The 16,995-nt window shown below is 37.5% G+C and overlaps 1 protein-coding gene across 3 annotated transcripts in view; it reads left to right on the top strand.

Annotated features, from left to right (window-relative positions):
* The window catches only part of Znf280d (zinc finger protein 280D), an 84,807-nt gene that overhangs the window by 18,380 nt on the left and 49,432 nt on the right, over window positions 1-16,995 (top strand). For all 3 annotated transcript variants that reach the window (XM_005393863.2, XM_013518972.1, XM_013518973.1), the window contains 3 exons: window positions 6,888-7,005; window positions 10,431-10,601; window positions 10,731-10,840. In XM_005393863.2, coding sequence (XP_005393920.1) covers window positions 6,888-7,005; window positions 10,431-10,601; window positions 10,731-10,840 — 399 coding nt within the window. The remainder of the gene's footprint in view (window positions 1-6,887; window positions 7,006-10,430; window positions 10,602-10,730; window positions 10,841-16,995) is intronic.

The following is a 16,995-nucleotide window of genomic DNA, read 5'->3' on the forward strand; positions in this document are numbered from 1 at the left end:
AGAACAAAGGCAGCTTATCAAACTGTAACAGCTTTGCAACTTAACGTATCTTGGTGACCCTGTGTGGGCATAACAAGATGTTATGAGCACAGGAGGTTATAAAACTTTTGTACAGGGACACAAGTTACCTATTTTATCTGTATTAGAAAAAAGGACAGCAGCTGGAAGGAGGGGTAAGTCTAAAGGGCGATTTCTTAGGTTGGGGAAACTTTTTTTTTTATGTCCTAATAAAAAAAAACTAATAAAAAAACTTTTCCTAATAAAAAAACCTTTTTTTTCCCCAATAAAAAATTTTTTTTTTTTTTTTACTCTCCCCTTTACTGCTTTCTTTAAACAAGTTTTAATGGAGAACATCATTATCATCTGTGTTCACCCAGTTATGGGGGGTTAGGTCCCTAAGGGCCTGAGGGAGAATTACAAGAAAAGGACAAGAAATTTATGTTGTTGTTGAAACTGTATTGAGCGTTACACTTCACCTGTGAGTGGACTGGTCAGCTTTGGTGACGAGAGCAGGGTTGCCATTTCTGGTGGTGGCTAGGTTTTGTTGTAGGGTCATCTGGCTCAGATGATCTGGATCCTGTTGGCTGACCTACTTGTCTTGGGCTGCCAGTTTTAGCTGACTGTGGTGGATTCAAGGCACAGTTTTTGTAACTTTAACAGCTGTAGGAGTAGATAAGATTACAGCATGGGGCCCATCCTGTATGGGTTCCAGGGAGGTTGGATTTTATCTCTTGACCCAAAGGCCCTGAACTTGAAGGGGTGTATTGGATCTGTCAGGCTTATTCTTATATGTAGCCGTGGATATCTTGCATGGCTATTTTCAAAGCTTGTGTCTGTCTTCTTAGGGTAATTTTTTTCAGTTCACAGAGATCACCCTTGATCTGACCTATGATTGGGCTTGCTGGCTGAACAAGTCTCATAAGGGGAATACCCACTTTGTTTAGTGGGGGTGCACCTGACTTGGAGGAGGACCCTGGGCAGGACTTGATCCCGTCTCAAGTGGAGTTTTTGGCAGTGTTTTTTGTTTGAGTGTCCAGTTCATCTGTTCTACTTTTCCTGAGCTCTTTTGGCTGGTAGGCTAAGTGTAGTTTTTATTTTATTTTTAACATACATGTGAACCCCTGGACTATCTCAGGCATGAATGCTGGTACATTGTCTGACTCATAGGTGAGAGGTAGTCCAAATCTTGGGATGATACCTGTTATCAGTATCTTTGCCTCTTCTTATTTGGGTAGGAAAGACCTCAACCCATCCTGAGAAGGTACAGACAAGCGCCATTGTATATCAGTAGTCTCCCACTTGCGGCAGTTCAGTGAAGTCTGTAAGCACGTTTTTACGTGGAGTAGTATCCATATCATCAACACCTAGGGACCAAGTGGCCCTTTGTCTCAGATTGTTTGAGTACAGGTTAGTCATTGCTCCCCGTTAGCTTGAGTGATGGCAGTAAGCTGCAGTATGTAGAAATGATGGCTCTAGTGCCATTTTTCCCATGTGAGATCCTCGATGGAATTGACTTATAAACCTGAAGGTAATCATTTTAGGGATGCACTGTCCCCCTGGCCAATTCTCTGATAAAAAAATGAAAATTTTTATCATCTTCATATAATTTCTAGATTCCTGGGTAAACTTTTTAAATTTTTTTATTTGGAGAGTAGTTTGGGGTTTCTGGGAGAGGAGGCTGTGGGGTGAGGGTCATGGTTAGCACCCCTCTTTCAGGTTGTGGGGCTGTCATAGCAGCTCATTTTGCTTCCCTGTCTTTTGGTTTTCTCTAGATTTTAATGTTCTAGTCTGTTGGTATCCCCAGCAGTGTATAATAAGCTACTTTTGTGGGCCTCATACACCCTCTCAGAGTTGTAAAAAAAATTTTTTTGTGCTTTATTTTTGTTCCCTAGCAGTTAAGAACCCTCTTTCCTTATAAATAGTTCTATGAACATGTAGCATAGTAAAGGCATGTTTGGAGTCAGTATAGATACTAGCCTTTGTTTTTTCCTAGCAAAAGAGCCCTTGTCAGGGCTATTAGCTCTTGACTTTTGGGCTAAAGTTCCAGTAGGTAGAGACTGAGCTTTCATCACAGAGTCCACAGTCACCACTGCATACCCTGCTCGGAGGACCCCTTCTAGTATAAAGCTGCTTTCATCTGTGAAGTACGCAACATCTGGGTCCCCTAGGGGATGATCTGTGAGATCTCCATGGCTGGAGAATAACTTTATCTGTGGCATCTGGGTTAAGAGAGCTTACTGTCTCTAGAGTTATGCAGGGATTTTTGCATAGAAGCCCCTGATACCAGTCATCTTTGGATTTCACAAGTGGTGCCTGTTCTGGTCTGTTAAGGTTATACTGAGTGTGGTAATTGAACGGTCAGTTGTTGTCCCAAGGTCAGCTTGTGAGCAGGTTAGTGGCAGCAAGTGTCCTGAAGCTTGGAGGCCATCCTAGGGCCACTTAGAGTCCAGTTGTTTTGACAAGTATGTCACAAGGTGAAGTCAAAATCTCATGACTTGAGTTAGGACTCCTATGGTTATTTTCTTTCATTTGTGGACATATCAGGAGAAAGGATCCAGTAGTTCTTTCTGGATATCGTGTTATATCTGCCAGTTGTATCTGGCAGCCCAAAGCCTGGGGCCTGAATCAGGGCCTTTTTAATTTGTTAAAGTGGTTTTTTTCCTAGTAGCTTCCCAGAGGAGGGGTTCCTTTCCCTTCCTTTGGGGGCTTTATATAGGGGCTTAGCCATAAGTGAGAATTTGGGTCCAGATATGACAGATTCCCGTTGCCCCCAAGAACTCTGTGTGGCACTAGGTAGTTGGGATTGGGAGGGCATAGGCAGCCTGTTCTGCTCAATGCCTAGTTGACGCTCCCCTTATATCACTATGTGGCCTAAATATTTGACCTCCTGTTGGCAAATTCGGTTTGTTTTTTGAGGTCTTTAGTTCCTTGATAGTAGTCCTTGTGGGTTGGGGCTGCTAAAAAAAGGTCATCTACATACTGTAGCAAGGTATAGTTGTCCTCTGATGTGAGGAAGGCTTTGAGGTCAGTGGCCAACACCTCTCTAAAGATTGTAGGGGAGTTTTTTAATCCTTGGGGAAGCATAGTCCAGGTGAGCTGTTATTTAATGTTCATGACGGGATCTCCAGCTGTAGGTTTACCGCTTGGATCTTTGATGTGCAGCCTGTTGTGTTGTCTAGTTGCTTCCATCTGCTGAGTCTTGACTTGGACCTCTGCCTCCAGGCTCTGTGGGAGATGCAGTAGTTCTTTCTGGATATCGTGTTTCTGCTGTTGTGTGTGCACCATGCAGCCTACTTCTGCACATGCCATTGCTGTTCTTGTGTCTCTGTCTCTGCCTGTACCTTGGCCTGCGTGTGTGCCTTGGCCAGCTGCTGCTGTTTTTCCTGTGTGGCTTCCACTTCTGCCAGTCACTCTCATTCCTTCTGGACCTTCTGCTGTAGTGTCTGCTCTGTAAGGTTTTTGTGGTTCTCTATCTCTGTATCAGCAGCTTGTTTTTGCTTCAGGAGGGTCTGCTGTACCTGTGCCCTCCATGTTACCTCCTGTTCGGCTTTCTTGCACAGCTTCTCAGCAACCTGGACCTTAGCCTTGGCCTATGTCAGTTCCTCTGGCAGCTTTGTTAGCCACTGTTTCTTTCCTCTGCTGGTGAAACTGTGTTGCTTCACACTCAGCATGCTCTTGAGCCTCCTTGGCCTCTTCAGTCACTCACGGGGTTGCTTCTGCCTTGCCATATAGCCCCTCTAGCATGTTTATGTGTCTTCTCTGTCTGTAGTTGCTTTTGGGCAGCCTCTGGGCCAGCTGCAGCTGGCAAGCTAACTCCTGTTCTGCTTGCTCTTGTAGGCACTGGGCCTTTTCCACCTTGACCTTGAGCCACTCACTGTTTTCCAGTAGCCTTGCACTGCCATGTTGCTTCCTCCTCAGCTCTCAGGCTCTCCTGTACGTTCTCTTTGGCCTGATGGCACTGCTGCTCTTTCTCTACTACCAGCTGTCATTTGAGTTTACTCTTTGATGTCTTGCATGGCTAGGCAAGGCCCTCCTTAATGTTTGCCTTGTGCTGTGCTTTTTTTCATCCCTGTGACTCCTAGCAGGCTGATTCCTTTATCTCTTTCGGTTTAGGCTCAGCTTAGGCTAGGAGTTTTATAATATGTTGCCAGACAGAGCTGAAGCCATGCAGGCTGGGTCTGGACTGTGTTCAGTCATGAGCTGATGTAAGGAAATTGGTTTGGATGTCCTGGCTGTCCTCTGTTCCTGGTCACTACCTGATATGTGCACTCAATTGTTTTTTATCTGTTGTCCCCTCAGCTGGCCCTCTAACATCAAAGGAAGGCCAGTTAACTTTACAAAGAGTTTTAAACTGTGCTAATGACCACAGTTGTGGGCCTGTTACCCCATATAAGTGTATCTCATCTCTCTAATAACAAAATGTTTCTTGACCTTTTTTTTTTTTCTGGTACTGGGAATTGAACTCACAACCTTGCAATTGCCAGGCCAGCGCTGTGCCGCTGAGCTAGATCCCCAGCCCCAACAAAATGTTTCTTTAATCAAAGGCAGTAGATGGTTACATGTTTTCTTTCTGTGTTAAAGACCAAGTCAAATGAAAAGGAGAGCTGAGACCTTGGCAGGAGTGACTGTTACCCTTCCTAGTCCTTTTGAGTGACAAGGTGCTTTTAGGAGGAACAGTCTGGTCTCCACCAAACCAACAAGGAAATGTACATATTTTTTGATAAACTATATATGCTTTTCTTGGGTATATGTGAATTTTCTAGTTTTGTCATCTAAAGCAAGACAAGTTTTATGCAAAATCCTTTCATATCAAAAGTATCTTTATATTTATAGACTTTTTATATATTTTTTTCTATCCCATCCACTATAAACTTTACAACCAGGTTGGCTGCAGCCACTTGAATTCAAAGTATCCTTTTCTCTCTCTTTTTTTTATTTTTTCTTTTGGTCTCAGATTGTTACATTTTAAACTTGACTGGCTGCCAACAGACTTCCAACTAACCATGAATCAGTGTTCTTATCTTAAACCATCAGACAACAAAGAAAAGAGCAAGTTAACTCTGCAATTGTAGTTTAAGAATTTACAATACACAAGAAATATTTTAAGCGTGTTAAACAGCAAGACCAAATTAAATTGGAAGGCAAAAGTAAAATCAGTTAGCTGTGATTTGCCACACCTGATTTTTCTCTTTCAGGGGAACTTCCTTTGGGGGAAAGAGGGATTGAGCCCCCTTTGGTCTCCTTTTTGGTCTTTGGGAAAATGGAAGATTTTGAACATCATTTTGGCACTCAATAATTTTTTTTTTTTTTTTAGACAGAGGATAAGGTCTGTCTTTAACAATCATTCTAATGGGATGCTTCTCCCCTTTGTTCTGTGTTGCAGCATAAATCACTCAGTCACTTTGCTTCAGGCCAATTAGACCATCCCACTCACAGGAGTGTTCAGGCTCTGCTTAGCAAGTGGAGGCTTTGTATAAGTCCAGACTTGGACCCCATAACTTACCTACCATTTATGAGATGCAGCTTCTAGTCCTGGTTGCTACTAGTCCTGGTTGGTCCCACACTTGTCCAGGGTGTATAGTCTACAGTGAGACCTGTGGCCCCACACACTTCACTCTGCTCATTCACGCACAATCATATACCTACCCCCATCCCAGTTTTCTTTTCCAACTTGGGTTTAGGTTTCATCCAAATTTGCCTGGGTCTTACTACTAGGTACACCTCTTATGACCCATTGTTGCTGCAGGCCACTCTTTTGATCTTGACTTGAGGTTGTAGGTTTAGTCCAACACAGTCCAAGTCAGATTACTTGGTACATTCTGGGAAGTGATCAAGCTCCCTTCACCCTTTTGGGGTGGGTTCTACCTTGGGCCCCAAAACCTTACCATGTCCTGTAACATGCTGTTCCAGACTCATCCTGTAGCCTGTCAGGTTTTGCTGTGCTGACGGAGAAGTACATTGGGGCTGCAGAACAGCTGATTCCTTTTGTGACTTTAAGTGTCTCCCAGTGGCAACAGAGGTCTTGGAGTCTCCCCCACTTTGGACTACTTGGGCCTGCAGGAAAAGGAGCCAGCAAGCCTGTCATCTCTAGTCCTAAACACAAGAGACCTCAGATGAAACAGATTTGTTGTAGGTGTACATGGACTCAGAGGACTCATGTCCAAAGGGCTGAGCCCTGAACTAAGGAAGGGCTCTAGTGTTATACATGTTGTTGAGGGGCTTGGTCTCTTTAAGGACATGAAACTTGTAGGCTAGGAAGCAAGTTTGCAAAAAAGAGAAAAAAGGCAGTTTGTCAAGCTGTGACAGCTTTGCAATTTAGCATATCTTGGTGGCCCTGCTTGGGCATAACAAGATGTTATGAACACAGGAGGTTATAAAACTTTTGTACAGGGACAAAAGTTACTGATTTTACCTGTATTAGAGCAAAGGACAATAGCTGGAGGGAGGAGTATGTCTAAAGGGGGATTTCTTAGGTTGGGGAAACTTACTTTTTTCTTTTTAAGTCCTGCCTCCCTATTATTTGCTCTTTAATGGTAATACTGCATTGTTAGAATCATTATACAGTGTATCAGTCTTACTGATAGAAAGGGAGTTTATGTTTCTTTTATCTTGGAAAAGTTGTACTAGAATTTGCCCCCTAAACTAGGCTAGTTATAGTTAGGTAGTGAGGAGTAGAACAGTTGTATTGGCTTGCTTTCAACTTCAGTAGATTAGTTTTGCAAATTAGTAATTACTTTTTGTTTTTAAACTTGTTAATAATTGAATCATCAGAATTATCCTTGGAATTACTGGTTTTAGCTAAATTTGCCTTTATAAAAATTTATAAAGCAAGATAATTGTAACTATTTGAATAGATGTAATATTCTTCCTTTAAAATATTTTAACAGGGTTGTATAATGAATCCATCACAAGCCGTATCTAATAATTCTTCAGAGTTATTGTTTGATTTGACCCAGGATACAGGATTATCACATTACCAAAGGGGACCAACACTTTCTATAGCAGGTTGGTTTTAGTTCTTTTCTCTAAAACTATCAAAAGAAAATTGATGAATATGGAGTTGTCTCTCTGTTTTAAAGCCTATACCCTTGTGTGAAAGTTTTCACATATTACATCATGAACTGGTGATAACTTTTGAATACCTTTTGAGGTGACTTTTTTATATAAAGTCTTAGCTAAACTGCTTTGAACTCCTTCTCACTTATATCCCCTCTCAGAAGTCAATAAGAAAAGGTCTTAATCTCTGAGAGAAGCCCTTAGATACTCTAAATACTCTATTAAAATTTTTTCACTGTGAATGGTGGTACATGCCTCTAATCCCAGCACTTGGGAGGCTGAGGCAGGAGGATCGCTGTGAGTTTGAGGCCAGCCTGGGATACATAAAGAGTTCAAGGCCAGCCTGTAACACATAGTGAGACTTTGTTTTTTTAAAAAGAAATAATGTCTTCATAACTACTAGTATGAAAAAGTATATGGCTATAGTTGATGTCTTCAGTTAGTATTCTATTCCAATAGATGATTTCAATATGATAGTTAAGTATGATTTTAAAATAGTGATTTTTTTGTATAGCAATTTGTATATAGTACTCAGTAAATCCCTTTGAAGGAATAATGAAATTTACCTATAGAAGATTTAAAGTTGGTGCATATACTACTATAATAAAGTTTTTCATTAACCTAAAATACATTAGTAAGCTATGAAAGAATTTTGTCAGGTTGAAAATTCCTTATGACCAAGCAGAAAAGTTTTGTATACTATCAATTTGTGCGTATTTCAAATATTTGACCTAAGGGAGAGGTATATGATTTTTTTGGAATTCTTAGATTGTTTACTAAACAGAACATTGTGGAGAATTTTCCACAGTCTTTTCCAGTTTTTTGTAATAGTAATGTTTCAATTGTTTTTCCATTTTATTTACTTTTTATTTATGTATTTATTTTTTGAGACAAGTGTCTCCTATGGAGTACAGGCTGGAATGCTTATGTAGCCCTGGCTGGCCTCGAACTCAGCAATCCTCTTGTCTCAGCTTCCTGAGTGCTGCGATTACAGGGGCGTGCCACCATGCCTGGCTGTGTTTCCATTTTAATACTGTTTCCTTTAATATGCACTTGTGGATGTCTGTTACATACTGAGTAAATATCTGGTTAGTGAAGTAGGTGAGAATGAAAAGAAATGGAGAAAAAAAACTGTGTTTATCTGGTTTTACAAAGCACATGGATTTTATTCATAGAAAAACTCTGAATTCTTCAAATTTCTTGGATCTAAGGACAAACAGTGACTCCTCTCCCTTTAGGTTTTCTACTCTGGAGATTGAAACTTTAGTCTGAGCAATAAGGAGGATGATTTGCAGTTCTTGTTCTTTCTTTCATTTTATTTTTCTAATCCCTTTGGTGCTGGATATTGAACCCTGGTCCTGGTGCATGCTAGGCAAGTGCTGTACCATTGAACTGTATCCACAGTACTTGATACAGTTTTAAATTTTGAATCGAGGTCCCACTAAGTTGCCCACACTGGCCTTGTTAGATTTCCTGCCTCAGCTTCCCATGTGGCTAGGTTTATAGGTGTGTACTACCACCACCTGGTTTAAAAAATGAATTTATAAGGCTTTAAGTACTTGATAATAAATGGCTGTTACGTATGACAATTAAGAATAATGATGTGCTACATGATGGGTAACATGAGTAGTAGACTGCTGTCTGTGCAGATTGTTGGGGTTTGGAGAAGACTGAATCTAAGCTTGATCTTGAGTGAGAGTTGGATTTAAACTAACAGAAACAGCTCTTTTGAGGGTGTGGAACGGCCCAAACCTAACAACAAATATACGTAATACACAATTTAAAAGAACTGCAGAGTGATAATGAAATACTGCAGTTTCTTATAGTCTTACATTGAGACCGTCTGTTTCTGCCATCTTGCCTGTTATGTAATCAATTCCTTGATTCAAAATCGTAGAACTCACTGGTTTTTCAAGTAACCTAAATGCTAATGTAATTACACAGAATCTTTTCTTACGTACCTATAGTATTATCTACATGTAATCAAATGCTTTAAAGATGGGGCAAATAATTTTTATGTTGTCTCAAGGTTGAAACAGAGAAGCTGACTAGTATAATCAGATGGTATATTCAGTTGACTACTATAATCCTGGTGTGTTTTCCTTTATTAAGCACTTAGGTGAATCTGTTGAAATAATTTTTTCTGCCTAAATTAAGATGTAAAATATTTGTTAGTAGTAATAATAGCTGTCAGTAATTATTGAGCACTTTCTATGTGACAGACGTTTTGTTGGGATGCTTTAAATGTTATCTTATTTATCCCTAGAACAGTCCTGTACAATAAGATATAACTTTCCAATAGAAGAAACTAAGATTCAGAGAAATAAGCTAAGAATACATAGCTAGAGAGATACAGTTTGGACTTGAACTTCTCATGTCTGACTTAAAAGACTAGAATATTTCTAATATATTTACCACTTCTGTTAATGTACAGTTAGGGTTATTAAGTTAAATGTGATGTGCGGTTTTGCAGTCCTTTTTGCAAGGTACAGTGTGTGTTATTTTCAAAAAGGATTCTGCCTGGTTTGGTTGATAGCCTAAAGGTAAAATCTTTTAGCTTTAAGGCAATAGTTTTCAAATGGAAAAGTATTTTTAGGAATAAAATCTCTATACAAAAAACTTCATGCAAGGGTCTAATAAATAAACTGGAAAAGAGTTTATCTGTCATACATGCCCGGTTTGTTCTTTAAAATGAACCCATTAAAGTCTGGAGAACATAGTGTAAAAATCCTTATACTAACTCCTTGCATTATGTGCCCTTTCGTATGAATGAGTATCTATCCCTTTGTGCATAGCAGTAAATGGGTAATAGCAACTAAAGCCAAGAGTAGACCATTCTGCAGTTTGTTAGGTGGGAAAAATAACACACTCACAGTTTACTTAAGTTGTTAAATAAAAAAGTATCTTAAGGATCTCTCAAGTTTTGGAAAAATAAAAATTATTTCTGTCATTTTCTCTGTAATCTCTAATGAGCTCAGGCATCTAAAGTTAAGGATAATTCATTTGTATCTAGTTGAGAGTATTTTCTGCCTTAACTTTTTGTTTTGGCTTGTATGATATATTGGTCAGGCTTCTTTTATTGTAATAACTGCTTATATATTTGTTTATTTGAAACCATATCTAGATTCTTTTGTGTAAAAAGTGTTTTGCAAATTATTTGAAAAAAAAAAAAAAATATATATATATATATAGTATATGATAAATGTTCATGCCTGTTCTTTACCCACCTTGGGTTTGGATCACTGAATTTCTATTGTATATATGATATGATAACTCAATTGTATTGTCTGTGATTTAGCTCCAAAGCATTTTAATGTAGTTGTAAAGAATTTTCTAAATTGTTATTATTTTTCCCACTATTTAAATCATTCTAGGTATCAATGAAAGTTCATTTTTATCAAAACGACCTTCTGCTTCTGAAGCAAACAGTGTTAATCCAAAAAAACCTAAGCCCAGTGAAAGTGTTTCTGGAACAAATTCCTCAGCTGTGTTCCCTTCAGTTAAATCTCCTTCCCAGACACCTTCCCAGGCGATGCCGTCAAAAGGTAAATAAGAAGTTTGGCTTATAAAAAAGAAATTACTAATATTTATACGAAACTTTTGGATATTGTTGAAAATGTAAGGGCTATGTAAGGTTAAAATATGATGAGTTTTGAACCATAAATTTATTTTAGGTGCAGATACCTCATCAGATCAGTCTAAAAATGGAACACCTTTTCCAAGAGCTTGTCCAAAGTGCAATATTCATTTCAATCTTTTGGATCCTCTGAAAAATCACATGAAGGTAAAATTCCTTCAAAATTTAATAAATTTAATTTTTAAAAAGTTTGCAAGTCTCAGTGTGGTGGTATAGCTCAGTGGTAGGGTACCTATTTTTGTTTTCAAGATTGTTGCTGTTGTTTGTTATATAGAAAAATCTAGCTTTTAAAACTGCATATTGCAAGTGTTTCCTTTACCCTGGTATTTAGTGGCTTTTACCCCAAATTCTACCTTGATGTCAGGCTTATAATACTTGTTTTCTTCAACTTTTCTGAATCACTTTTTTTAAAGGTATTTCTTTTGCTTTCAGAAGTTCTTTTCTTTGTGTTCCTATATGAAAAGTTTTTTTTAGTACTTCAGTTTATATTCATTGATAAGATAGATTTTTGCGCTTATGATTGGTTACAATTTTTTTTTCACTTTTTTTATTCTTATTTCTTTTGTTGTTGTTGTTTTTGGTTTGTTTTTCCAGTACCGGGGATCGAACTCAGGACTGTGCACTTGCCAGGCAGGTGCTGTGCCGCTGAGCTAAATCCCCGGCCCCTTTTCACTTTTTTTAATACTTCCTTTTTTAAAAAAACTATTTCATTGTGTGGTTACTTTATATGTAGTTTGGATTTTAGGGAAGTTATAATTTTGTTCTGGTTATCTGTATAATTTTAATATTGTGTAACTCTAGTTGTCCTTTATTCCTTTGGCTATTCTCTATTATTCTCATCTATTAAGTAGCAATAAACTTTCTATTTTGTACCAACCTATCTTTGATATCTGTAGTACCTAATTTTAACCATGATACAGGGGCTAATAATGAGAAAAGCAAATAATTTCTTTAAAAAGTTAAAAAGGAGTAGAAAAAAATGACAGACATGTCAGGCAAAGAAAATCAAATTCACATTGGGCATGCAATTACATTTTACTGTTACCATTGCTGTTAAAATGCTTGTGCCCTTATTACTTCATTTGTTGACTAATTGATATTTTTTGATGTACTTTCATCATATGTGAGGCTATGTATAAACTTTGTCAAATTAATACTCATTGTTCCTTTACCTCTCCCAGTTTGTATTTGTTGGTTGTATCAATTTTCCACTAGGGCATGCAGCGTTACATTTAGTTTTCTTAACTTTGTCTCCACATTTTTGCTTTAATCTCTTTCCATAGTAAATATATTCAGTGATAATCACCAGTCTTTTTGGCATTGTTTCTTTGGTTTTCTGTTTGGCTGAAGTTTGTCCTTTAGTAATTTTCCTCCTGAAGGCTCTGGGACATCACCTTAAATTTTTTTATGTTCAGAATAGTTTGACTATAACCCATTCTTGAGAGGCAGCTTGGCCACACAGAAAATAAGTTGGATTCCACTTTGAGGATTGTGTTGGTATTTAAATGTTGCTGTTGAAAGTTTGGGACAAGCCTGAATTATTTGCCCTTTTAGGTGATTAGATCTTTTTGCCAGGCTAGCCAGAGGATTCTTTATTTTTGAAGACTGATAATTTTACACTGCATTAATTTAGTGTTGGGAATTTTGTGTTTGTTTTCCCCATCATATAAAAACTCAAGATGATTTACCTCAGCCTCCTGAGTGCTGAGATTACAGGCGTACGCCAGCTTGACTGGCTTTGAATTGTATTTTAAAGCATTTACATTCCATGTTATTGCATGCCCGATGGGAATTTGTTTGATTTTTTTGTTGTTGTTGCCTGACATACTTTTTTTTTTCTAGTCCTTTTAACTCCTTTTTAAAACAATTGTTTGCTTTTCTTATTATTAGTCTCCGTATCTTTTATTTTGCAAAGTCTAGTTAGCACTGTACTCGTCTCTAACTTACTTTTATCTATCTGGTTTTGTTTTCTTTTTTCCTGGATACTGTACTCATATTACTCTTATTATCTTGCTTTTTTGGTCTTCCAAGCAGAAACAATTGCCTCATTAAATTTTTAAAATTTTGTGACAAAAATTTTGGCCATTGTTTTCATTTGTATCTGCTCCGTGGCAACACGTATTTTCATTAGAATTTTACATTTTCTGTTACTAACTTCTTTTATCCTAAAGTACTTTTGTTTATATGCTAGTGAGTCCTATCAAATTGAAAAAGCGGGACTGAAAGGCCTGCTGTTTTTTACAAGTTTCCTGTTGGGAGGAAATATAGGTTGCCAGGATAGTCTCACACTCTCTGTCTGGTTCACACAATATTTACCAAGCAAAAGGCTTCTAGCAAGTATCACGTATGTGTGTGTGTGATTCTTTATGTAGCATTCATTACTGTTTCAGCTTCTCTGTACCAAATCAGGTCTGGGGTATTTCTGCTTTTATACCTTCTTCAGCAAACAAAGGATATAGCTTTGCACTTCAGAATATGTATTCTCTCATCCTCAGGATATATATAGTTTCCTGACACTTTTTTTTTTTTTTTTTCCTTTTGGCAGTGCTGGGAATTGAACCCAGGGGCTTGTGCATGCTAGGCAAGTGCTCTAATACCGAGCTGTATTTTCAATCCCCTTACTGATTCTCTTAAGATCTGTTGGTGCTGGGGATTTAGCTCAGTGGCACAGCACCTGCCTGGCAAGCGTGAGGTCGTGAGTTCGATTCCTGGTACCGGAAAAAAAAAAAAAAGATCTGTTACCATTTGGTTTCCTTCTCTGAGTTATTCCCAACCCCGTGCCTTTTCCCTGATCTTGGCTGCTTTATGCAGTATTGTGTGTATATTATGGTGTCTGTGGATTTAATCGGGCTCTTATTTTCAGTGAAAATCAAATTTGTAGAATTTGGTTGTTTGGCTTTTGGATGACTTCCAATATGAGGAGTCCTATTTAACATTTAAAAAGCACCCTTTACCCCTATTTGGTGGCTTGTACCTATAATCTCAGCCACTTCAGAGAATGAGTTTGTGGTCAGCCTAGGCAACACAGTGAAAGGCCCATCTCAAAAAACAAAAACAAAACAAAGTTCCCACCTTTTTTGCTCTAAAATCCTAAATTAATGTACTAAGAAATGATAGAACCTCGTCTATATACTAGAAGGTAAAAAGATGAGAAATGTGTAGATGGTATGTGGTATTTGTCAGGCATGGCAGTGTTGGCAGACCTATGGCACACATGCTGTAGCAGGCTGCTATCTCTGAAAGCTCTAAAAGGTTCTCTATTGCTGATATATGATATCAGAAGTATTTAATATTTGGAGAGTGAATAACCCAGGAAAATAAGGAATATATAAAGGGTTGTAATAAAGGGCAAGAATCAAAAGCATTCTGGGATTGAACAAAAGATAACCATTGATTTTTGGATCAGAGCTTAGCCGTGTACTACATAGCTTACTGCCCTCTTAGAAAACCTGAATCTAAGCTTATTTATCATGTTTTAAGTTCATTTCTTGCCTTTTGAGTATTTTCTCTATGATAATTTGCTTGCCTAAATTTTAAATGGCTAGATGCCCCTCCCCTTTCCCATATCACTATATTTTGCTGTCCATTTTTGGTTGTCTGTAATTTATATTTATATTATTAAGTTTTTTTATAGGGATCTAAAACTTTTCTTTGGTACCAGAAATTGAACTCAGGACCTTGCACTTGCCAGGCAGGCAGTGTGCCACTGAGCTACATCCCTGGCTGTAAAAAAAATTTTTAAAGGACATTGTGTATAAGCTTTGTAGTTTTACAAATCTGATCCTGTCTTTTCTATAAAAAGAAAGAGAAGAATAGCAAGACATCATCTGTTATGTATATCATATTTTCTGAGTGTTAGAATAATCTTTAACTTTCATAGATACCAAATTAGACTTCTCAAGAATATATACCCTGCAGTGTACTCTACTATAGATTATTTAGATTATTTTGTAGATTTCAGATAAGAATCAAGTGCCAAATACGATTCAATAATTTTGTTGAAAACCGTCTTTCAACAAACTGTTGGGGATGTAAGATTATTCACATTTTGTGCTGGAGATGAGGTCAGCAGTGGAGTACTTAATTAGCATGCCTGAGGTCCTGGGTTCAATTCCCATTACTGCCATAAATTGATAAATAGATTATCCATATTTCTAATTAGGAAGATTACTCTATATTACATAATTTTGTGCAGTATAATTTTCCCCCATTGTTGCTTGAGATCTTCCCTACATAAAGACTGCAAATAAGAGGAGAGTTTTGTACATCAAAATGATGCCACTGGGGCTGGGGATTTAGCTCAGTGGCACAGCGCCTGCCTGGCAAGCACAAGGTTGTGAGTTCGGTTCCTGGTACCAGAAAAAAAAACAACAACAAAAAAAGAATGATGCCACTGCTATACATAATTACTAGTAAGGCGTAAAAGTCGTATAAAAGTCCTTAGAAATAGTCTGCTTTTCCTAAGTTTGAGCACTGAAATTGTTTTGTTACTGTTTTTTGAGACAGGGTCTCACTCTGTAGTTCAGGTTAGTATTGAGTTCATTATGTAGACCAGGCTTGCCTCAGATATGTGACCCTCCTGCCTCAGCCTCCCAACTGCGGAAGTTACAGGTGTGCACCACCACACCCAGCTGGCACTTAAATATTATATGTATCTCTAAAGAATCTAGAAACATGAATTTTAAAGAACCTTTAATCTTTCTTCATTATGGTTCCATTTCAGCTAATTTATGCTGAGTAGAGAATACAGAGAATCATGGTGTATTAGAGAGCTAATATATTTGTCCTAATTTTGCTTATGGGTGTAACCTCAATTCTAAATATATATAAGCTAAGTTATATCACGTTTTTTTTGAGACAGAGTCTCTCTGTAGTTCAGGCTTCCCTTGAACTAACTCACTGTGTAGCCCAGGCAGGCCACAAACTCAACAGTTCTCCAGGCTTATCCTCCCAAGTGCTTAGGCTCCAGCCATGCACCACCACACTGAGCTCTATGTCACTTTTTTGTTGGTCCAATTTATTTAGAATTGTTCTCTTTTTCTTTGTCTACTTTAGAGTCTTTGAATTTTTTGTTTTATTTGTAGATTTAAAAATTGACAAGTGACACAAAATAAATATAGTGCAACCTTGAAGGAAATATTATAAATCTATCTTCAGTTGAAGGGTTCTCTTGTAATATAGTGTTTTACTGATTATCTGACCTTTCAAATATGGCAGAAGAGGAAGTGGATGTTGTTTTCTTAACAGTGGAAGTTTGTATTTAGATTTTCAAACTTTTCTAGTATTGCTGATAATGTAATAAGTAACATTTAGGAAACATGTAATTTATGGAGGAATTTCTTAGGTTGCTTGTTAAAAAAATACAGCTTTCTAAGCCCTATGTCTACACACTATGGTTTAGGTGGTCTGAAGTAGGGCTCCCCAATTATCATTTTAGTTTATTTATTTAGCTTTTTGGCTGTTTTTTTGAGACAGGGTCTTACTATGTAGTTCAGCGTGGCCTTGAACTCACAGTGTACCCAGGCTGGCTTTGATCCCAGGGCCTCAGCCTCCCAAATGTTGTGATTATAGGTACGATTAACATGTTAGCACTTCTGGGTATTTCACTGTTGGTCTTTCCAGGCTTGACCGCTTATAATAAACCACTTATAATAAACTCTTCTTCTTTAGAGAAGTCTCGTAGCTGAAAATTATGTACACTGAATGAATTAGTTATATCTTGTTAGAAAAAGAAATGCTCAGGTATAAAAGTATTACATACTGGGAAAAGTTTATGTGACATCTTCATTTTACTCATGAGGTAGTACATTTTCTGTTCAGGTATTTAAGTATTTTGGATATCAAGATAGAACAAATGTATTTCTCTTTATATTCCACATATTTTCTAGTATTTTGGTTCTGGGGAATGGTATATTAGCTGTGTTCAGTTTAGTTCCAACCAGACTTTATGAAATGTTATATATCACATGATAATTAAACATATACATCAGGGAATGTAAAATACATTTGCTTCCTGTACTTTTGACAAAGATATAAAAAGAATGATTTTTGATTAAGCAACAATGTATTAAATATATATATATAAAGGAAAATAGCAAGGGAAGTCTACAGCCAAGTCCTGGTTTTAAAGTTTTTCATTTTTTTGAAAAAAATTTTTTTGTTTATTAAGCTAGGAGGTATTTATTGTTTAAATCTTTTAAACTGTGGATACACCACAAATTTTTGGTGACTATTTTTTCAAATAAAGAACAGTTTTACATGGTCTGGCTTTCGTTGTAAACACAGAATCTTTTTTTTTTTTT

Source organism: Chinchilla lanigera, unplaced genomic scaffold (genome assembly GCF_000276665.1).
Source record: "Chinchilla lanigera isolate Chin_1 unplaced genomic scaffold, ChiLan1.0 scaffold00049, whole genome shotgun sequence".
Lineage (NCBI taxonomy): Eukaryota > Metazoa > Chordata > Mammalia > Rodentia > Chinchillidae > Chinchilla > Chinchilla lanigera.